This window comes from Cheilinus undulatus, linkage group 11 (assembly GCF_018320785.1).
Source record: "Cheilinus undulatus linkage group 11, ASM1832078v1, whole genome shotgun sequence".
NCBI classification, from domain to species: Eukaryota; Metazoa; Chordata; class Actinopteri; order Labriformes; family Labridae; genus Cheilinus; species Cheilinus undulatus.
In genome coordinates, this window is record NC_054875.1 from 4,472,471 (window position 1) to 4,495,905 (window position 23,435).

General features: G+C 38.9%; 1 protein-coding gene across 1 annotated transcript; it reads right to left on the bottom strand.

Moving 5' to 3' along the window:
- Nucleotides 1-9,746: 9,746 nt before the first annotated feature.
- dedd (death effector domain containing) lies at nt 9,747-22,293 on the bottom strand. Its single transcript, XM_041799158.1, has 5 exons — nt 21,974-22,293; nt 17,489-18,128; nt 14,160-14,264; nt 13,872-14,009; nt 9,747-10,870 (listed from the first exon to the last, which is right to left on the bottom strand). The coding sequence occupies exons 2-5, from the start codon at nt 18,051-18,053 to the stop codon at nt 10,464-10,466; spliced, it is 1,215 nt and encodes a 404-aa protein (XP_041655092.1). The 5' UTR covers nt 18,054-18,128; nt 21,974-22,293; the 3' UTR covers nt 9,747-10,463.
- Between the last annotated feature and the right edge of the window lie 1,142 nt (nt 22,294-23,435).

The following is a 23,435-nucleotide window of genomic DNA, read 5'->3' on the forward strand; positions in this document are numbered from 1 at the left end:
CTAAGGTTAAAATCGCCTAGAAGCTGAGAAGTCACTTTAAAACAAGCTAAGCTTTGAGTAAAAACTGAGTCATAGTTCTGTGTTGTAACTTTGCTCCACGTATGTTAAATTTGCACACCACAGGCTGATGCTTCCTGCAAAAAACATGCAACTAAAATTGAGAGCAACTTGGAGCAACAGTAATCCATCCAGTTAGACGTGTTGCACCAAAACTACGGAGCAGATTGTGATTGACGCTGGTTGGTTGCTGTAGATTTATACACATAGATGACATCTGGGCCGCTGCTGTTCAACACAGATATATGTCTATGCTGGCACCATTGTGGGGAAACACTGTATTATAATGGCCTTTATGATACAGTTTTACTGTTTTTATATCCAGTGTGTTATGAGTACATTAAACATGGTCAGACTTCCCACCTCTCCAGACTTAGATCCTCTTTAGACCTTGCATTTACATGACCTTGCAAAGCAGATGGATATGCCCGTTTCTGTGTTTTGCACTAGTGAATCCATCTTGCAAAACTCCCATCTGAACTGTTTGGGCCTGGATAGAAAGTGACAGGACCAATCAGTATCAAGGGGCAGTCCTTTGGGCACGGCGGAGTCATGACGTAAGCAAGCAGCAACAAGAGGCCGGTGCAGTTATGATATATATATATATATATATCTATATATCTATATATATATATCTATATATCTATATATATATAGATATATCTATATATCTATATATATATAGATATATAGATATATATTAGATTAGTGTGGATGCTGCTAAAGCGCCAGTTTTATCACAAGTTGACAACATTTAAAGAAGAACCAAGAACAGCAGCGAGTTGTCTTCTTTTTAAAAATGACAAAAGTCGTGTACCGACATGGCTACAGTCACCATGGTTCGCGTTATTCAGTTCTCTATGGAGTTTACTCAGTGGTTGTGGCCATGTCACGTTTTGTTGCTTCGACCGGTCCGGGAAGATGTGACAGACAGAACATTCATCCAATCACCCTCCAAGTTTTTTTCAAAGCCTCTGCCCTTTCCCAAATGCTGTCTATGAGTGGTTTAGCAGATGGATGTGTGAAACAAATTCATTTGGCGTGCCAGGTTAGCATTTACGTGGTTTAGCATCCTGCTCGCGTTTTTGGGCATTCAGATACCAAGTAGTAATTCTCAATGTTAGATCTGGTTTCTCCTCAAACTGGTCTGTGAACTTTTTTAATGTTTTCGATAACTCAGACTGGGTCTGGTTGTCCTCATCCAGGTTGATTTAGTAGAGTGAAGGCAATAACTGCTGGGACAAATTAAAGACCACTTCAACTGAACTTCTAACTTTGCAAAGCAAATGGACCGTCCAGATTTCATGGCCGTCATCTGGTGGCTCCATCTTGCAAAGCTTCAAGAAAGTAGTAGCAACAGGCGTAGCCAAATTGTACTGTATGCCTGAAAACTCTGGCTACTGCAGGTGAAGCAATTAGTTCTGATGAAGATGCCATTTTTGCCAGAACTGGATATTTCTTTGCTAAAAGAGGAGCAAGGAGCTGCACTGAAAGCTCTTCTTTCTTGCTTGCTGGAAAGTTTTTTTTGCTCTTCTCCTGACTGACTTCTTTAAGAGTTTAATTTACCATCTGGCTCCAGGGTTAGTGAACGACAATAACAGCTGTCTGCGGAGCTCATGCTATGTTTAACTGCTCTGATTGGGCTGTATCAAGTGTTACAGACAGAAAGCCCTTCCAGTCAATTTCTAAGACTTTTGGAAAGGTTCTGCTCAAACACCGTCTATGTCAATGGTTCCCCAAATGGGTCATGGGAGCCCCCAGGTGGGCGGACATGGCAAGACCAGCTGATGACTTTAGCATAGGAGAAGAGGAGCAATTCATTGGTGTCACCTCAGAATCAAAAATGCAGGCTGCAGCTCAAGTCCAAGACATTGTCTGCATTTTTGATTGGAGTGGAAAAAGAGTACCCACTTCCCGGCAGGATAGCCCTGGCCAAACTCTTCCTTTTTGCAACATCCTACCAGTGCGAGATGGGTTTTTCTGTTGTTACGTCAACCAGTACAAAATACAGATAAAAGCTGGACACTGAAAATGAACAGAGAGTGGTAGTCTCACAACTGCACCCAGGACCCGAGAAGATGTGTAGCACAAAACAAGCTCACAGTGGTCTGAAATTATTGCAGGACTGGAAGTAGAACTCATTCTTGTTTTTCAGGGAATTGTTCTTCTTCAGAGAGTCAAATTTTAAAAACAAAATTCAGATCTAAACTGAGATAAATGGAAAAATAGGAACTTGTTGGCAAAAATCAGGGCTGACAGTGTGTTTTTCTTACATTTACATGTTGATTTGTACAGTAAGGGGTGGGGGTGCTTGAAGACATTTTCTGCTGCCAAAGGGGGGCCTGGCATGAGAAGTTTGGGAACCACTGGTCTATGTGGTGTTGCCCCGAAAGATGTGAAATATATCCAATGCCATGGATATGAGAAAAAGGCTATCCGGTGTGTCAGTTTATGGTGTTCCCTCAGTAAGCAAAAGTGTGTTTTATGAACATCTGTTTGGCCTCTTTTTAGAGATCAGATCATTCGTCTCAGCTAAGTTGTAAAAGTTGGTCTTTGGATTCCTACAATGCTCCTTATTTGGTAACATTTTGGCCTTTTTGTCTACCAAAATATGGGAAAAGGAAGCTGGCTCTCAAACAGGAGCCAGCTCCAGTCTTTTACATAAAGGAGATGGCTCTCAAAACCGGCTCAATGAGCAATACACCGCTACTCGCTTGTCTTGAATTGAGTTGTAATTTAAATCCAACGAATATCCCGCGTGTTAATTTGCTAAATAGTTTATCGCTTTGTCTTAAAGGTATGTTTATGACAGGCAGGTGGGTGAGCTCTGATATCAGGTTGCCACTAAAGCTGTATTGTTAATGCAAGTGTAAGTGCAGTCAACCTGGTATCCAAATGCCTTGAATGGATAAATAAAAGAAAGACAACCCCTTATATTAATTTCAAGCTGCAGCCACCCCTTCAAAACTGTTCCTGTGCATGTCAGAGGCCCAAAACATCTATGTGTGTATATCTATGGTTAGTTTCCAGCTGACACGCTCAGTGAGTCTCCCTTTCTAAAGTTGCACTGTTCATATTTTATGACTAATTCCAACTACAGTAAATCCTTTACATTGATATGCTCTGACTTTACACTGCCTCATTAATTCAATTGTCTGAATTGTCAGAAGTGCACAGAGAAGCTAAACACAGAGGCAGGCAGACAATCACGCCAGGTTTCAGTTTGGGTTTTTGATTGCAGAGCGTTGCAGACACACCACTGCATAATTACACATCGGCTCCAGCACAGACTAAGATTCAACGCACAATTATAAACCAGACTTCAGTTTAACTTCATGTCCCAAACCAGGGTTATTCTGCCTATAAACTGCTGCCTCAGCATGTCGCACACATGCATGTTGCATGTGTGTGCAACCTCTTTACACGTTACACAAAACCTGTGAAGATACTGAGCACAAAAACAACGATGAATGCATTAGCCTTTTCTGTGTCATAGTGAGAGGAATGCTTGAACACAGAACTGTTGTCTGGATAGAGTTCTTATGAAAGACTTGAATAAATGTTAGACACTGTTTTATCCATGTCATCAAACTTACATTTATGCAGTCTGAGATGCTGTCTATTTTATTTTCAATCTTTGATTTGTCATTATTGTTGTGTTGACTTTTAATAAAATGTTTCCTGCAAAATTTTGTCAGACTCTCTGTGATGTTACCTGTTATCAAAACACTAATAACCCAATAAAAATTACAGTTTTGAGACATTCAATAGAAATGAAAACTTGGTTTAAACTGACATGTTGGCTTCTGTTTGGCTGTTCTGTCTTAACTGGTGACCAGTCCAGGATCTCCACTGCCTCTAACCCGATGACGGTTACGACTGGTCCCAGGCTCCCTGTGCCCCTGAAGGGAATAAGTGGACAGATGCATGGATGTTCTATCTTAGCTGATGTGAAACCTCAGCCATGAGCATGTTATGGCTGTATGCACAAACATAAATGACAGGGAAACTCATAAGCCAGAGATGCAAACATAAATAACGACTTGTACTTACTTTTCTGTAAGGTGAAGGCATTTCTAGTCCAATCTAGACTTTTTAACTCATTAGAATGGTTTTAGGATGTTTTTTAATACAGTTACACAACGGAGAATATTTTTTCTTGGATACAAGTACAGCTTAAATAGGCTGCTATTAAAGTCTAAAGATAATTCTGGGTTGATGTTGGATCAATGGTCTAAATTGACACCGATGCGGGGTCTGGGACCACTTGCAACCTGGTGTCTGGCATTATTTGGGAGAGGGTGCCAAGGATGTCAGCAGGTGCAAAGCTTTCTGTGCTCTTGAGGCCTTGGTTCCCATCTTGGATCTGGGACCACTTGGGGGTACCAAGGATCTCACAAGAAGCAAAGCAATGTCTGCTCTTAAAGCCTAGGTTCCCTCCTGGGGTCCAGGGCCACTTGGGGTTTGGGGGAACCAAGAATCTCGCCAGGTGGAAAGCTATGTCTGCTCTTAAAGCCTTAGATCCCTCCTGAGGTTCGGTACCACATGAGGGGGTACCAAGGATCTCGGCAGGTGCAAAGCTATGTCTCCTCTTAAAGCCTTAGTTCCCTCCTGGGGTCTGATACCACTTGGAGTGGTTGAAGGGTGCCAAGGATCTTAGGGGCTGCAAGACTGCAAGGCTTAGGTTGAAGGTTTAAGATGCATGACCTTGTCCTCTATCCTGCTACTTACAAACATTATCAATCACATTTGGCATCTGCCCAAAAACAGTCTTTTACAGTGCTGAGACCTAGCAGGAAAGATTAGGACTGACAATTCAACACAGCCCCAGTTTCATTTATTTAAACGTCCTACTCTTCTGGGTTCTGAATTGCAAATCTGGTGTAAAAAATGACATCCAGTGAAATTATTTACAAAACATTAGCACTCTAGGGCTGTCACCTTTTATAAAAAACAACTTCCAACAAATTTAGAAAATGACGTCACGTTCGAATATATTCGAACCCCCCCTCCACACCGCAACCCAACTCACATACACAGTAAAATCCAAAATACTTCCACACAGCGCTTTTAAGATGTTTTGGTGTCTTAATTGTCCATTCGTTGCTTCACTTACGAAGGCCTTCCATTGTAAAATAGCATAGAAAATAGCAAATAGAGTCCTAATGGAGGTTGAGGGCATAAAACGGACAAGTTTCTCTGAGGGCGCCCTCTGCTGGATCGAATAGCGACTACTTTAGACTGCATGATGCACTGATAGAGGGTGTATTTTGACTTCGAATGTCTCATTTCAGTTCGGATATGAACTTTTACTCTCAGGTTCGAATTTCGAATAAAAAGTGACAGCCCTACAGCACTCCCAGGTGTCTACATTTCTGCAGAACAGAACAGGTTACATGCAGCTAACATACAATCAACACATTCACCATCCAACATCATAGATTACTAACTGCAGCCTTTACAGGAAGACCCACTGCATGATGTGAGAATAAAAAAGGTAGGCCTGCTCTGTGTGATTCAGTGATTCACAGCCTGTTTGTGTGTTCCGATAAGAGAGAAAACAGTGCTGGGTCAGCAGGAAGAATACATCAGGTAAAAACATACACTGAACTTTTATTGGGGTACACAGATTTCTTTTATGTCACCATTTGGCTATGTGCACGGAGAAACAGAAAAATGAAGGAAAAATGCCAAATATTAGTTGCATTTTAAATGACAATTCGTACTAAAAATGACATTCAGCCTCTTCTCTACTTCTGTTACAGAGTCTAAATAATCTCATCACAAAACAGCATTATGCTAATACTTTGATATATTATCACTGATATTAAAACATTTCCAAACAAAGGTACTCGGAGTTTGCGTTGTTTCAGAACCAGGTCTTGTTACCAGGTTTGACTTTTTGAGATGTTTTTTTTTTCTTTTTTCAGTCACAATTTAGAGGGATTAATAATGTATGAATATGGAACCCCCTGAACGTGTCGACTCTTGTCCAAGAAGTTTGTTCATGAAAGATTACAGATCATGTGAGGAGAGTCAATGCTGATGCCCAGTGTCTCAGCAGGATGCTGTGTGCTATGAAGCTACTCAGAAGTACAGCTGTGTTTGGACCAAAAGCTTATCAAATTTTTACTTTACAGTCTCGACTGACTTTGAGCAGAAGAACTTTGACTTTTTAACATTTTTGGTTCAACACAAACTGAAATATTTGGCCTTCAAAATTTGGAAAACCAAATGCCAAAGTGTCTCAGTTTGAGACCTTATTACAGAATGTTAATTTCTCTTTTTTGCTCTGGTGTTGCATTGATTAAAGTCAGTTTTCTCCTATTACAGACAGAACAGCTTAATGACCTGCTGTCTCAATGTAGCTACTCTGCTTGCAGTCAGTTATCTTGTAGAGAAACCAGCCTGGTTTGTTACATGAGAATGAACCCAAAATGATTTTACAGTATTAAACAGGCTGTAATGAAACTAAAATAACTACACTACACTATGAAGCTGGTTGTAACACAGTGACACAGTATTAAAGGATTTCTTGCTGGAGTTGAAGGCATCCAGACTGCAAATGTGTCAATCATTTCAGTTATTGAGGTCCTCTTACAAACATTGTGCTAACTTCATAAACTGTTACAATTGCAAGAAAACTTAAAGGGGGGCACACAATGCAAGATGATCATACAGAGTATCATCGTGATCCCCCACGTCCAAACAAAGCCAACAAAGACCCGATTATCTGGTGGTTAAGAAAGAGTAATCTTTCCCTTCTAATCTGCTTTTCCATAGTTGCTCTGATTTGAAATAGCATTTCACATTAAATTTGTTTAAGAAACTCTCTTCTGAAAAGGCCTTTAGAATGGAGAGGTGATGGTGGATAGGAGTAGTGTTTTACTTTCTTCCAGGAGAATTGTTTTAACTTGCATAAAGAAATCATATTTCTTAAGGCAATAAACACATTTCTGTGTGCAAAAAATGTAAAACTCAAGAATTTTAAGTATGTTATCACTCAACAGACTATATATCTTATTCCCTATGTGCCCAAGGTAAACTTCAACAAGTGATTACCACATCTTAGTCTCACCAAGATCAGTAATATTTAATTTTTTAAAGAATTTGCAACTGAGAATCCTTCCTTTAACATTTAAAAAAAGAGGGGAAACAAAACGAGTTTCTTTAAGAGGAATAAAATAGTGATTGATTTAGTCTGACTGACAGTTTGCAGTGTTGTAAAGCAGACATGTTTTCTCTTGTCTAATGTTTGATCAACAGGTGATGTCGCAACAACAGCTGGCATGGGACAAGCACTGCACCTCTGCACCCCTTCTAAAATCCACTGAAATTGCAATGCAAAGCTGGAAAGCTTAGGTTGAAATTAAAATTCTGTAGCAGCCAATCAAAGCTTTGGATATCCAGAAAACTAAATCACATTTATTCAAGCTAAGTTATTGCACCTTAATATTCCCAGATCAGATGTGGGACGGCAGATTAGAAGAGCTTGCAGCTACAAAATCTGCAGCCATTTTGGGCTGACAGCTAGCCTTAAACAACGACCCTATACAGCAGCCACTGAGTATTTTTGACTGTATTAAATCAGAGTAATACTGTCCATGTGTTTATAACAACTCCTATTGAACCACTTTATTCTCCTGGGAAAAAAAGAACGAGTTCACATTTTGTCTGATTAGTATGAGTGGCTATAACCTAAATATCTGCTTATTCATTTACTGAAAAAATGCTCCATAAATATGAGAACTGGCATGCATTAAAGCTCACTCTTATATTGATCCTCACAGTGTTGCTTCTATAAACTTGGATAAATCTTGAGTTTGGTTTTTGCCATAGAGGTGGATTTAACCCAGAGGTTTAGTACATACTTTTTAACACCATGTTAAGATTTGCACATCCTAATCCACCTGGAAGCCTTACAATTTTAGAAACAGACTTGAGGGTTGCGATTCTACACCTCCACGAGAAAAAGGTCCTCAGAATTATTTCTGAAATCTGACTTTCTAAACAACGGCCATGGTCCTTCACAGTGAACTTCAACTGTTTTGAATTGTCCTCTGAGAGTTTGAGTTTCTGGAATAAAGGGTCCGTTTATCTGAGTGTGGTTATGACTGAAAGGGTGAATGACTGGGCTGGAGATTTACTTGCTCTTAACTTAGCATATGAGTGCACGACAGCTGCCAAGCGTCTCGTGTCAGTGGTGCACATCATCATAAACTAACAGGAAGAGTTGCGGGAGCACCTTTGTCTGCAGATCTAGAAATTCTAAACAAAACAAGCACACGATGAAGCACTTTAGCATTGGAGGGCTATTTACTATTTTAGAGTGGGTGTCTTTGAAGCACATTATTTAGTTATTTATGATTGCTTCAACATTTTAATGTTAATTATGAATGCATTTTGTCTTGGTTTGTCTCCTAATATTTGTCATTTTTATGTTTAGACCACCAAACCTTCCTTATTTGCCTTTTGAAGTACAGACCGGGAGGGGAAGCATTTAAACAGCAGGGATACTGAGGTGAAATTTCTGAAGATTGAGACCAGAAGTATCCACATCTGTATGATGTGTCAGTGTCACTGCCCGACTACAAACTTGTCTGCCAAAGTAACTCGGACAGATAAGTTCTCTATTAGAGTTTGAGTCTGTGTAGAAACTTGAAAAACTAAATGGATATCTGATCATCTGTTTAAGGACAGACCCGATAAACTGATGACTTTTAGCCAACTGCATCCCTCTCCGTCTCTGCACTACTGTAGCTTCTCATCAAATACATGCTTGGTAAGTATATTTAGACTACAGCTGTCAAACAATTACTTTTTCAATCACAAATAATCTCAGAATTTCTTCTTCTTTTCTGCCGCTCTGCATCCAAACAGTTTTTGCACATACACCAAAAAGGAAGGTCAAAGATTATGACTTGCACTTGACCTTGGAAAAAAGACCTGGTTATGGATTGAAAAGATTTTGGAAAGTGAAATGAGGCATTAAGGAGCCGTGGTGGACTTATTTTACAGCACTGTGGCTGCATGGAGACAATGTAGTGGTTTGGCCAAATTGTGCTTAAAAGGGATAACAAAGAATGTATATTTAAAAAAAAAAAAAAAGAATACACTAACTACAGGCCTTAATTGCATTAGGATAAATGCATTGATGCCCACAGCCCTGATTTAGAAATTAACAAGAAAAACTGAAAAAAGAGGAGTTTGCAAGGTTCACAACTGCATCTATGCATGCATTTGGCTTGAAAGTCGCCTGCTAATACCCTCATCAATTCAACTGTAACACTGGGACTGTTACATCCATGCATGGAAGAAATTACATGACAAAATTATATTATCCTTGAGTGTTTGTAGTTTACGTCCTGCACATCATGTAGTTATATAGTCTGAGAACAATCTTTCAGTAACACGGGTGGCGAAGAGTCAAGTAAATACACTTGTATTCCTATGATGCAGCAGAATATATAGGCAAGATTAAAGAGCAAGTAAATCTCCAGCCTTAGACGCCCAGGGGGTACAGGGGTAGAAATTAACCTGGTACTGAAATCCAGACAGATCTATAAAAACACTAGTGAGCGACTCCATGTTTGGTGGGATACAATTCGACACATTTAAAGGGTTTAGTGAAGTTTGAAACATTGGCAGTGACTGGACAACTGAATTTCAAATCAAACCAGAGTCACATCTGCTGCTAAAGAGCCATTTTTGTAAAACAAAGAATGAGTTAAAACAAAGCGAACGCACAGTAAAGACAACAGTTTGAGCCGATAAAAAGGCTCTGAGAGGGTTCAGCTCTACAGACGAGGAAATTCTGCAAAGAGGGGATAATAAGCTAGAAGAAATAGAAAACCAAATTATAAATCGATACAGTCTTTGCCTTTCTATAACATACAGAACACTCTCATTGGGTTTATCCAATTGACCATAAGTACCTGAAAAAAAGATGAACCAGTTTGGCAATAAAGTACAACTCCCACTGGGAGTAACACATCAGCGTTAAGCGCGTTTCCTGCGTTGAAAATGACTTTTGATCAGGGTGAAGAGTATCATTAGAGTTAACGTGTTTCAATGAGCTTACATACATGAAACAAGAAATTAAATTCAATACAAGCATGAATCAGGATCCTCCTCCTTGAAGAAAACAAACAGCTTAACATTCAGAATAATGTCAACCTGTTTCTGCATCACCTATTTCTCGTTGCTTACATAGTTCCCAATCACCTCGCATGCTACGCTTCAGGACGCCCAGGAGATTTCCTATCACCTCACTCAAGGTATCAACATGGTGGCTTGAAGTTCTTTTATTTCCTTTCAGGCACGCACTTCAGGCACCTCAAACGACATGTCCATGTCTCTCTGTTCTCTATCAGGAGGCACAGCAGCTGTATGCGAACACCTGGAGTCTAAGATACCGAGTCTTTGCTCCCTCCTGCCGGGCTCCCTCCACTCGACACCAAATTACGGAGCAGTTTGCGTCGTCCGGCCTGGTAGTCCTCCTCGTCTACATTGACCAACAGTTTAATAGCTTCGTGGCCCACCGCCTGTTTTAAGGAATCTGTGATGAAGACCCCTTTCAGGGCCTCTAACAAAGATCCGTTGATGTAGTCCCTCCAGAAGGCATCCAGGTAGGTGAGCTCAGAGAACTTGATGTCACAGATGATGGAGCCCAGGTCTCGGGATTTGAGGATGGTGTTTGCCTGGTTAAAGCGCTCAAACTGTCGCTCCACTGCCTCCTGTTTGTTGGAGAAGACGTTCCCCTGAAGCGCAGACTCGTGCTGGCAGTATTCAGCACGAACACGGAGGCGGATATCTGAAAAGGCAAAGACGTAAATGAGTATAAATATCTCAGACGGCTGACAAACACCACCGTTTGATGTCTGTAATAGTGACACTGCAATCATGGCTGAACAAAAGCAGCATGGCATTTGCTTTATGTATGCTTTACCTGAAGTGGAATAGTTCAAGAAACTTGTTTGACAAGAAGGGATGCACAATATTAAATCCTGGCAATATCTGATATGTCAGTAATTCCAAACTCACTTTAGCTGATACTGATATAAAAACTGATATATGAACAGTGTATTCGTATAAAAACACCAAGTCTTTCCTGTACAAGAACAGACCAGTTAAACTGTCCTAGTTAAAGCAGGTTTGCAGGTGGTTTCCTGAGACAATCCTGACAATATGTTTGGAATAACACGATAAAAACACATTCTCTTCACGTGCAAAAAACTGAGTAAGATGTAGTTCAGTCCAAAAACCTCAGTCCTTAGAAAACCAACTTAAATTTTAAGGACGGAGGACGAAAAAGAAGAAACAACTTCAGCTGAGGTGGATCCACCGGTTCACAAACCCACACATAAATTCTGCTGATATGTACAGCTGAAAGGGATTGAAATCAAGTACCGCTTCCACTTGAGAACTGGTTCCAGTTGGTCCAATCCATCGACATCATTTACATTAATCCTAAAAATTCCCTTATCAATGCCCTATTTCCTTGTGCCTTGAAAACACGGACTCATAAGGGGCAGTCCAGGCTAACAAGAACAGAGAGGTCCAGGAAGAAAACATGGCAGACAGTAACAAAAAAAGGGCTAACGGGGATGATGGTGTAGCTTCATCTCAGAAAACATAAACAGCACAAAGTGCACCCTCTGCCCAACAGTGATTTCCTGAAAGGCATGTATGTTTTTGCACAAGGACTGTAAATTTTGTACATGATTTTATATATCCAGAGATCTAGGATCCAGAGACTATTTTTAAATCTATTTAAAGGTTTTGTCTTTTAAAGAAAATCAGCAGTAGTGTTTTTTTCTAATTCAAGTTCAGAGATTTAAGATCCAGAGAGCAGTTTGTTTTAACTGAGACATTTCCAAAAGAAAAAGAGAACTTTGTATGTTGATGTTCAACATTTGTAGTAATTAAAACTGTTGATTATAGCCAATATTTGAAGTGTGCTTGTCAGTGACTCTCGCTGAAGGTGGCATACATCTTGTACAGTGAGAAAGAGACAATAAAATTTTTGTTAAGACTGAAAAACTTTATAGTCTACTTTTCCAAAAAGAAATTTCACAGGAAAGAATCAATGAGGAAATCAATAAAGAATTAGTTCAATAAGAAGACCTGATAATGGCATCGCTAAATGGCTGATGATTTGGGAAAATAATCTTATTGCAATTTTTTTTGCCCCAATGTTACGATTTGGTATGCGATTATTATTTAAGTTCTTATCTATTTTCCAACAAACACAAGTAATAAATCATTATATATTATAACCAACACAATATTAGATTAAACAAGGGCTGACAAATTTGAAATATATCTAATTGTGATGATTTTTCTCATATTGCAAATTGGATAGGAATTATAGTATTAAAGGGAATGATAGTTTTTATGCCATCCTCATAACTAATCAGAAAAATGTACAAAAATGAAGAAAGCAGGATTTTGTAGACTATTCTAAAAAATGGGTCTTGAATGTTTGCATGATATGTTATGCATTACACCACTGCTGCAAAGAAAGGTTTTAAACCGGTATTTTGAATCAAATTTCAGGTTAAAGAAATATTGCAACTTCTGAGATTTGAAATTCTAGCAGGCCATATTAAGATTGAATCTAATTTTTATTTAACTGTCCAGCCCTACATCGATTTCAATAAACTCTTATTTCCCATCCCTAAGGGTAGATAACTCGGCTGTAACCACTGGCAGAAATGTTTATATCCGCAGATACCCTTATTATGACAATAATATCTGCATCTCTACTGACAAAGTCTCTGGGTTAATATATCTAAAGCTGTTCAGAATTATCGACCTTTTAGAGAAGTCAAAAATTTTAAAAACAGTAAAAGTTTAATCCATAACATTCCCACAAAAACTGATTTTGTTGATAAGATATGGTGAAGCTTGTTTGATTAAAAAAAGACAATATATTACACAGAAAGACAGTTTGTCAGATATCAAAATAGTGGAATTGTTGTGTTACTACAGTTGTACAGTGTCATATTTTTCAAAGTCAGACCAAGACACCATGTCCTAACAGCATTTGATGCAACTAGGCACCAGCAAAAATAAGCTTAATTTAGTTCTTTTCTATTGCAGTGTCCTCTGAGTGGTGCAACACATAACAGCATGATGCTAAATAGTTTTAACCCTTTTACCCCATTCCTGTTTCCCTATCTGTGCCTCAGCAGACATGGAGGGGCAGAAAGGAACACGGGACACTAGCAAGGTACTGGGAATGTCCTACAGGAACATTCCCTCTGAGTTCATTTACCTGTCTCACTAAATAGAGCTAAACTTGTTTTACAAAGTAGATATAGATAATATCCTTATGTGTGTTTGTGCTCTTATTTGTGTTAACACGGAAGCTGAACTTTACAGCTCAACTTTACTGAAGGTATCAACACAAAGAGTGCTAGAGCATCACAAATCTGCAAATAAATCAAATCTCTGGAGCTTGTGTAATGAGATGAGGACACATTAGTCCAGTTAAAAGACCTCACTGAGCTTTAACTGTTGCTTGATGTGACTGTGTATGTAAACATACTGAGGGACGGGGGATCTCGGCTTCTGAACCTATTAATTAAAATGTAATTTTCAGGAATTGGTTGCCCCTTCACTGAAACTGTTTTCTTATCAATAAAGAGAACTACAGCAACTATACGAGGAAGTGCTGCTCACTGAAGGTTATGTAAATGTGTCTCTACATTTTTAGCCACTGTCATTGGCCTGGATTCACTGTATTTTCATCCAACTTCTGAAGCCCTGTCAGAAACCATTCCCCATCTGGATGTTGTGTTTGTTTTTACCACATGTCTGCTTCTCTCTGCAGTCAGCTGAGGAATGACTTCTCCTCCGTTTGCGACTCGATGCGGGAGGGGTCGGCTTTGTCCGGGGAGGGCCAACATGAGGTCCAGATGGGGAGCAGCAGAGGACTGGCTGAGGACCTGCAAAGCACGACAGTGTGGGTTTTAATCAGGCTTCTATATGCTGGTGCACATTTACCTACCTGGGCATATGTTTGACTAACCTTAACACTAATCTTACTCTTATCTTTTTGACTACATAAATGAGGAGTATGTGGGACAACCACCCACCTGATCTCCTGTTAGGTGCAGTGTCCTTGTTCTGCACTGCTCCCCGGGGTGAAATGTAGCGCACTGATGTCTCTTCCAGGTATTTATCAACAGGGTCTGGACACACTGCAAACAACAGATAATTTCTATGTCAGTTTTTATAGCAGGGTTAATGATCTCACTGAGACTAGCAGAGCAGATGACACAGAAAGCAGAAATGACACAGCAACAGCAGACTCAAACAGAATATACAACCCCCTCAGCTTTGCACACATCAAAGTATTTCTGGGGGATGTTCAAAAGAGCCATTTCAAGAGTGCATTGTGATGCAGACATGGATGATTCTGATTAATGCACTCACAGAACATAACATTACTGCATATGATGCGGCTTGTAGATTTTCTGGCTGCAGCTAGACATAAACAAATCATCAAGTTTAGCTTACAGTGTAGACATTTATGATGACACTAATTTCTACGGCACTTTCTAAATAATTAAAAGGGAGAGTTCATTTCATCTGACTGCTTGTCCTCATTGATGAAAGAGTAGCCATGTGCAACAATATAAAAAAATGGGGATGAAACCCATCATAATGCATAGAGATACTGAAAAAAATGCTCAAAGAGTAATCATAATAGTCTTTAATCATGAGACCAGGGAAGATGCATAACCCTATCAAGGACTGAATGTTAAAATGTTTTTAATGTCGTTGCAACATACAGAATAGTCACATCCCAAGAGCAATATTAGTAACAAGACATGACGCGTGTCCCGCTGCATCTTCTATGTTGTTTAATGGAAACTCAAAATGGAAGTTTTCTTGCTTCTTTAACTGATCCCGGTTTTATGTTATTACCATCAATCGTCAGAGAACCAGGGCTCCAGACTAACTTTTTTACTAGGAGCACAGTGGACCCCAACTTAAAATTTTAGGGGCAAAATCAGAAAATTTAGGGGCGCATACTGTAAATCGACTTGCAAAGTAAATATTCACATTTCCTCTCATTTTCACTGTATAACTGATAAATACTTTAAATGCAACTGGGAGTGGAGTTGCAGTTTCATTACACAGGTCACGGCACATTTTATGTTTTAGACTGGCATTGTGTTTGCTCAAAGTGTCGTGTTTTAATTGTGTAGTGCCAATAGTGCCTTTTTTTGCCATGACCGTTTCCTCACAAAACGAGTCGGATCAGGATTTGTCTCCTCTGGCACACTAATTTTAGTGGGGAGAAAGTAGCACCGATAGTCCTCTTCGCCATTGCTCATTGTTTACAAGAGTAATGTGAAACCTGTAGATTCGCGCGATAACCCCAAGACTTGCCTCTTTTCACAGATTAGCCAATCACAGTGGTCGTCTCCTTTCTTCTTCTTTTGGAGGTAATGTTGGTTGGCAAACCAGCTCAATTGTGCATTATTGCCAACAACTGGGCTGAAGTGTGGAGCAGAAGTTTATCAGCAACAAAAAATATTTAATAATAATTTAAAAATCTGCAAATTTACTGGTTGCACATGCGTGAGTAAATGAAAAATTTACTCGCACTGTTTCAAATTTTAGGGGCAAAATGTGACCATTAAGGGGCAGTCTGGAGCCCTGAGAACTGAACAGTTTGCAGGCAAAGCCAATGAGTCTCCTGAGTGTAAAAACAAACAGGATACAGGTGACAATACAGTCACAAAACACTGGTTACACGTTAACGAGTCAGGGCTTTCAGACTTCCTGCATGAGCGCTTCATCTTATGCGCCTGATATGCACGGCTCAGGCCCGGAGAATTTAGAGATTTGAGGTTTCACCGTGCACCGCATGCGGCTATGGACAATAACAGGCAAGAAAATGATAAATGGAGAGCCATATTTCACTTGTTGTAGCACCTATACATATCCACATGGGTAGAATATGTTTAGAAAGTAGGGCTGGGTATTGCCACTGATTTCCTGAATCGATTCAATTTCGATTCACAAGGTCCCAATTCGATTCATTTCAATATCAATTTATTGAGGGATATTTCAGCTACCTGTTTTCTTTGAATATGCAAGGGGATCTTAGAGAATTAATGGCAGAAATTATACTTTCAGTTGAATAATTAATAAGAAACCTTCGAACTAGGCCCAATATTTAAAATATTGAAGTTCTCACTAAACTGACCCCAAACTTGTTTCCTGAAAATACTTTTTACTGACCAACACATTTGATCAATCAACATAATAAAGTGCAACATAGACTTAACAGTCAGTAATAAAAGATTGATCTTTGAAAAAATGAATCGATATCGAAAATTCAAACAAAAAATCGATCTGAATCGGAAAATTGATTTTTTGAACCCAGCCCTATTAGAAAGTGTTTCTTGATAACCCTGAGGAAGGCCACAAGCTTAAATGCACCCGTTTAATAAAGTTGTTCTCTAAAGATCTACTATTAGTGAACGTTTCTGTCTCCACACTGTCAGAATATGTCACAGAAAAGGTAAACACAGTATGAGTGCACTTTTGCTATCTGCTTTTCAAATTAAAAGCCCAGTTTATTATTTCTGTAGAGAAACTCCTTTTATTTGTATAGAATGTTTTTATTTTGAATAGTTCCCCAACACTACTTCACTATACACTAAATCAAGTCACTTGTAGGGGAGTTTACTGAGGTAAAAATTATGAAGAATGACAGAGCTATGACTGCAGGGAGATGCGACCAACATGCAGCAAACTCAAACCTTGTGTAAAAGCCACACCGGCAGGAGTGGGAGCAGACATGCGTGGCACACGCAAGCAGAAAAACCTCTAACAGCAGCTGCGCCCCCTGGTGCTTGACATTGCTGTGAGTTCTTATACAGACTATCAGTAGCACAGACATGCTGCTGATGTTTCAGTTACAGGTGTGCGCAGCAGTGTAAGACACTCACAGGTTTCTCAATGCAGTGAGCTTCCATTTAATTAGAAGTTTCAGTGACGACAAGGCTATATGTAACTTTGAATGTTGTTAGGAATGATTGGCGACATTTTTGTAACATCTAAAAACAAGATTATTCAGAAAGTCTAAAATAATCGTGGCACTAAATGGAGAGAAAAAATAATGTTCATTTGAAATATGAAAATGTCGTACAGAAATATCTGAAAAAATGTAACTGGTTGATTGAAAATTAATAAATGTACAAAAAACTGTATTTTCGCATCGTGGTTTCCTTTTTGTAAAAAAAAAAAAAAAAGGTTTATTATTTTTCAAGTTACTATACTGTTTAAAACAAAAACAGAGAGGCTACTTACTGTGCTTCAGTAGCAGTAAACTATTTATAGCTGTGAGTTATTCATTATGTATTTAAACTAGGTGTGAACATGGAGGTGTTACTGCTGTACTCACCAGCCTGCCGTTTCCTGAGGGTGACATAAGGCAAAAGGTCGTGTCGGGTGATGATCCTTAAAAGCTGGAGAACGTGTCTGAAGTTGGTCTCGTCACAGCGACCCTGGCGCTCCAAAGCCAGCAGGAAATCCCTTCCACTCCTGATGCCACCGCGCTCATACTCGTCAATCACATCCACAAACAGGAACGACAGTACTCTGACATCCCGGTGCGTTAGCTGGGCTCCAACTATATCAAACATACGGTGGAGTGAGTACAGACCGTGGGAGTTGTCCACAGCTTCCTCAGGCCACGGCTCAAAGCCTCCATCCCTCCTAGACGAGCTGGAGTTACTGCAGGATGCAGAGGCGTTCCTGTTGGCCACCTCCCCGCTGTTTGCTGCCACACCGGAGCAGCCCGGCCTCCCTGTTAAAGCTCTGTGGTCCACTGGCCCAGCGGTCGCACCGTTCTGACTCGAGTCCAGCTGATTGGCCTGAATGTGAGGCCGGGCTTGCTGAGCAGAGGAGTTCTGGGCTAGCTGGGGAGGAATTACAGCATTGGGGAGCTGTGGCTGCTGTGATGTCATCTCAGGGCCCGATGGTGAAGAGGGACACTCAGACCCCTGCAACCACTGCTGCCGTCGTCTGCTCCAGCAGATCAGCTATGAACAGAGAGACAGAGAGAATCAAACTTGACTTTACAACCATCTAAAAACAAGGTGAACATAAATAGTCATCACTGTTTAACGTAAATCAAATGAATCCTTCACCTGGACCACTTGCAATAAGCTTAGCTAACCACAGCCTTACCATTGAAGTATTTTCAACTGGAAAAAAAATCACTTGGGCAAACAGAAAAATATCTCAGTTTATAAAAGTGAGTGCATGTTTGGGATGGAAGGAAACTGAAGGTATAAAAGACAGATATTTTAACGTATCAACATAACTAATATGCTGTCAAACCTTCTTTCAAATATCAGATAATATGAGGCCAATGTAGGCTTATAGCACATCAAAAGAAGTGTTTGATTGTTGAATAAGAATTCCCTTTTTGAGTATCCAGATCAGCAGCATTTATTAGTATAAAGTTATAGTTTAATCGGTCTAATAAATCATACTTTAGATCATAATGCAATCACAATAACTAAATTCCCAAAGTAAACTGCTGACTTAAATATTTTACTTTTATTATAATGCAATAGGGTTTAGTTTTATAATACTAAAGCAAGTTAGTTTTTATCATGTGGCTGAGCTGAAGATGCCTGATTCTGGGTTTTATCAATGTGCAAAATGCCCAAAGCCATTTTAGCAGATGCCTGAAACAATAACACTGTATCAACATACTTCATTGTCAAGAAGATCAAATCTTCTGCTTTTTTATTTTTTACTTAAATTTAATGACAGATGTATTTTTGGGGATGCACAACATTACTGCCATGATATCCATATCAGCAGACAGAAGAAAAGTTAAATATTAGTTGCAGCAGGTATGGAAATTTCTTGCGGATTTTTAAAACCAATAAAAAACATGTCGGCTTTAAGAATCAGTAGAATATACAAGGGTATCATCAGGTATAGGTGGCTGCCTAGCCCCAAATGTAAAACAACCACCAGACCGTCTACTTCCCTGCTCCTCTCTCAGCTCCACTTGACTCAAACTCTCTTTGAACAGGAGACACTTGATGTTCTTTACAATAAAAAGACGTGCATATCAGTATTAGTATTAGCTAAAGGAGATGAAAATATTAGCATAGTGGCAAAAAACCAATGACATACATCCCTAATTCTTGTCAAAAATTGGCACTCAGGAATAAAAATTAATTCACTGAATAGCCTGTACTTAATAAAATGTTTTTTATATAATGGTAAGAGTCAAACAAAGCTGACGGTATCTTTTGAGAGCAACATACAGCACAGTAACAACCTGCTGACAGACAGTGAGCTCCATAGAGCAGTGATTCTCAGCTGGTGGGTCAGGACCCAAAAGTGGGTCACAGAGCTGTTTCAGTGGGTCACAAATGAGTGCCTGAAAAAATGTGGCAAAGTTGCAGGAGCCCTGACTGGACATCCATCCATACATTTCATTTTACTCTGTTGAACTGTCTTAAAGAGAAAGTCTTCTACTAATTATTTTGGGATAACGAAGTTGTGTTTTTCCCATGATACCTTTAAAAATCTGTAGAAAGCAGCAAAATGTACAGGAGGCTTATCTGCTGATACTAATACTATGCATTACAACTAAAGCTGAGCATTTCATCAAACTTGAATTAAGATGCAGTAGCCTATGACCCAATGCAATTTTACAACTGTAGGCAATATTTAGTGAACTTAAAGATATCTGTTTAATATTAGTATTGCTACAAAGATATTATTCTCTACATGGGATGCAAACATTTAAGTGTCAAATTGTTTTAAAAGATTACAAAAAATCCCAATGTATTTGTTTTTTGTAAATTTTTGTTAAATTACATTGAGAATGAAGTGTAACTGATCATTCCCTTCAGTAATATAATTCATATCCAATCTGCAATAGGAGTCAAAATAATCCCAATTAGATATTCAAAAAAATACTCAACAGTCACAGCTGTAACTTTGTCCTTTTTTGCACTACTACACCTTTTTTTTTAAACCCAGTCCATATCATATACAGTGCTTAACAAATTTATTAGACCATCTGTTAAATTTATCTCATAGACCATCCAGCATCATGAAGTGCTTTAATGCGGACTCTTTCATTTTCAGTGAGCTCTCCACGTTTTACCATTTTGAACAGGAATGAGGGATTTCAAACTGAAATCACCCAAGTTTGAGCCGGCTCACTGGGCTTCTCCGAGAAGTCAGAAATTAATCAAGCATAACATTCAAGCACTAAAACTAATTTTTCTGTTCAGGAATGCAAGTAAATAACTATAATTTGACATATTAAACAAGAAATATGAATGTGCTTTACTATTTTTTTCAGGTTTTTTTAATAAATCAGTACATTTGAAAATTTATGGATAACAATAATAATGATATTTTAGCATTAAAAATATCATTTGGGTTAAAGAGCTTCTACATATTGGTGTATTAACCATTGCAGAAACATAAAAAAATGATTTTGGTAATTACCAATGCTGTTAATTTAAGGCAGCTGTGGCATAAACCTTACTTCGGGTGGTGGTCTAATAAATTTGTTGAGCACTGTATTTTGCAAATTTTCAACTGTAAATTTTTAATAGACGTCTCCTCTTTGCTTTGTTAACGCTGCTGCTCCAAGTATCTTGAATGCCCCCCTTGGGACAAGTAAAGTTTTTTGGGTTCAAATTTTATCTGAATAAAAAACACTTAGCCCTACAGATGGGTCAGGACCTAAAAGTGGGTCACTAAAATGTTTTCAGTGGGTCGCAGTTGTGTGCCTTGAAAAAAATGTGGCAGGAAGTCTACAATTTACAGAATCCCCAACTGGACATACATCCATATGTCTCACTCTGCTTCTCCACGTTTTTGAGTAATTTCTCTACTTATTTATAGCGGGATAACTAAGCTGTTTTTTTCCATGACAACATTTTAACTTTGCAAGATCTGTAGAAAGCAGCCAAATGTACAGGTTATTATTGAAGATTATTATCGATGCTGATGCTATGCATTACAACACTGAGTATTTCTAACAGATATCCCTTTTCTAACCATGTCTGTCAGCAATAACATGTAAAAACATAACCTGAATACAGGAATACTGAGGTGTATCTGATGCACAGGAGGTCCCACTGTTATGGCTGGTTGGTATGAGAGACATTTAAATGTTATTGCACATGATATATTAATTTATACGTTGTTCAGTAATTATCATCCTACAAAAATCATTAAGAAAACAAAATTATTTAAAGTACATTTGTACCAAATGGAGACATGAGTCTATTAAAAGTTTAAATATGCCACGTCTGCGTAGTAACTGAAGCAGAGATGAAGATTTTAGTTATTAAAGCTGGAAAATACCATTGTCATCATAACGCCGTTAGCTAATTAGCTAAGACTCTAAACTGTGTAGAAACAGGAGTCTAATCTTGGTAACAACAGTGGTGTCTCATAAATAACTCACAGTAAACAGTTTGTACTGTTGGCCAACCGAACAAACACTGAAAAACACAACCAGCTGTTAGGAAAGACACATAACGAGCTAACGGCTAGGTGCCTAGCGGAAGTTAGCTAACGAGCTAACGTTAACGATACTTCATGTGTGGTTATTAACAGGTTAACGATGCCATTTTAAGCTCTGTAAATATTATGGCCAAGCCAGGATACGCCTTATGTTAAGGTTTTAAATATATTTAAGCTATTCACATGCTACGTTAGCTTATATCTCCGCTGAAAGATCCCATATCCCTTTATTGGCGTCTCTGTTGTAACGTTAGCTAACGGCTCATCCGGAGCGTCAGTTTTAATGTTAGCTCAGCATTATATATCTGTCACAGGACAAACAAAAGCAAACAGAAGCTTTAAACTATCACTATAGGTGTTAGATTACCTGCTGTCTTCTTAGGTATTGTTGACAAGTCCAACGTTATCACTGTTAGGTCAGCAGCTAACGCTAGGTTAGCTTCCAGTGTGTAAAAGCACCGCAGAGCTTCTTTAAGAACCGAAAACCCGGATTCAGTTCAATATTTTCACCGACTACATGTAATATTTATAAAAATGGCTCCCAGGTCTCTTGGTGTGCGGTCAAAGCTCTGTTTCCTCCTGGAAATACGGGTTCGGTTGATGGTTTTGGTCCTCAGACAGACATCATGGGAAAAACAAGCAGACTCCGTTCTTCAGATAAAATGAGAGAACTTCCGGTTCACATTTAATTTCACGTCCGCTCTCGTGCGCAGGTATTTCTGATGAAAATAGCGTAACACTGACCCACAGAGAGGCTGGGTGCGATGCATTTCTGTGCTGGTGGTAAATCCCTTTGTTAGGAAGGTTGCATCGATTTTAACTAGAGTAGTCACAGAAATGTAGAAATGATCTATTTTACTGCGAATTTGATTTAACGTGCGTTTACACTTAAGATGTTAAACCTGTTTATAATTCGGAAATCATCATTTTGATTATATTGGTGGAGAACAGAATACCTTTTGTAAATAAATAAATGTCAAATGTCTTAATAAAGAGCTGCCCAGTTACAGCATAAATAATAATAGGTCATCTTTTATTGATATATTAAACAATAAAGGACTTTTCAAACACAGTTCATGGTAGAAATGGCAGTCAGTTGCTTATGGAATGTCTGAGGCAGGATGTCCTGATGAAGATTCATTTGAGTCTAAATGCTTGGACATTACTTTTCAATAAAGGGTTTTTATGTGACATTAGAGTGACTTGGATCAGTGGCAGACTCAGGATGTTTGAGGGACAGGGGTGGAAATGGTAAATAAGGGCCCCTAATATAAGTGATGAGGCAACAGTGCAAAAAAAGTTGTAAAATATTTAACGTGAAAAAGTTACAAAACCTGTTATAATGAGGAACTATTAACTATTTAACCACTGATTTCACAAAGATACACAAGAAAGGATGTTAGTGAAAATAGACTTTTTTTACCAAGGAAGTTATCCACCTTATTCCTAGTCCTCATGATTCTTTGTGTGAAACATGGATGCAGCTTCCGGTCCCTTCTATCTAAATGGGACTTTGCATTGAATACAAGATGTGAAACACGATTTTTAGAGCAATTAGGACATTAAAATATGTAACTTTCGACTGCTTCACCTCAATCAGGACAATATTATGATTTATTCGCCTTCTGCTGAAGAGTACAAAGTGACGGCATTACCTTGGATAACCTAGACAAGCATATTTAGTTAACTTTATTAGCTTCATATCAGTAATAAACGATCACGTTTTGTTAATTGAGTTTTTACACCTTCACATAACATTTCTAGTTTGTGGGGTTGCTGAAATCCTTATTACACCAACTAATCCCCTTAAAATGGGGGAATTATACTGA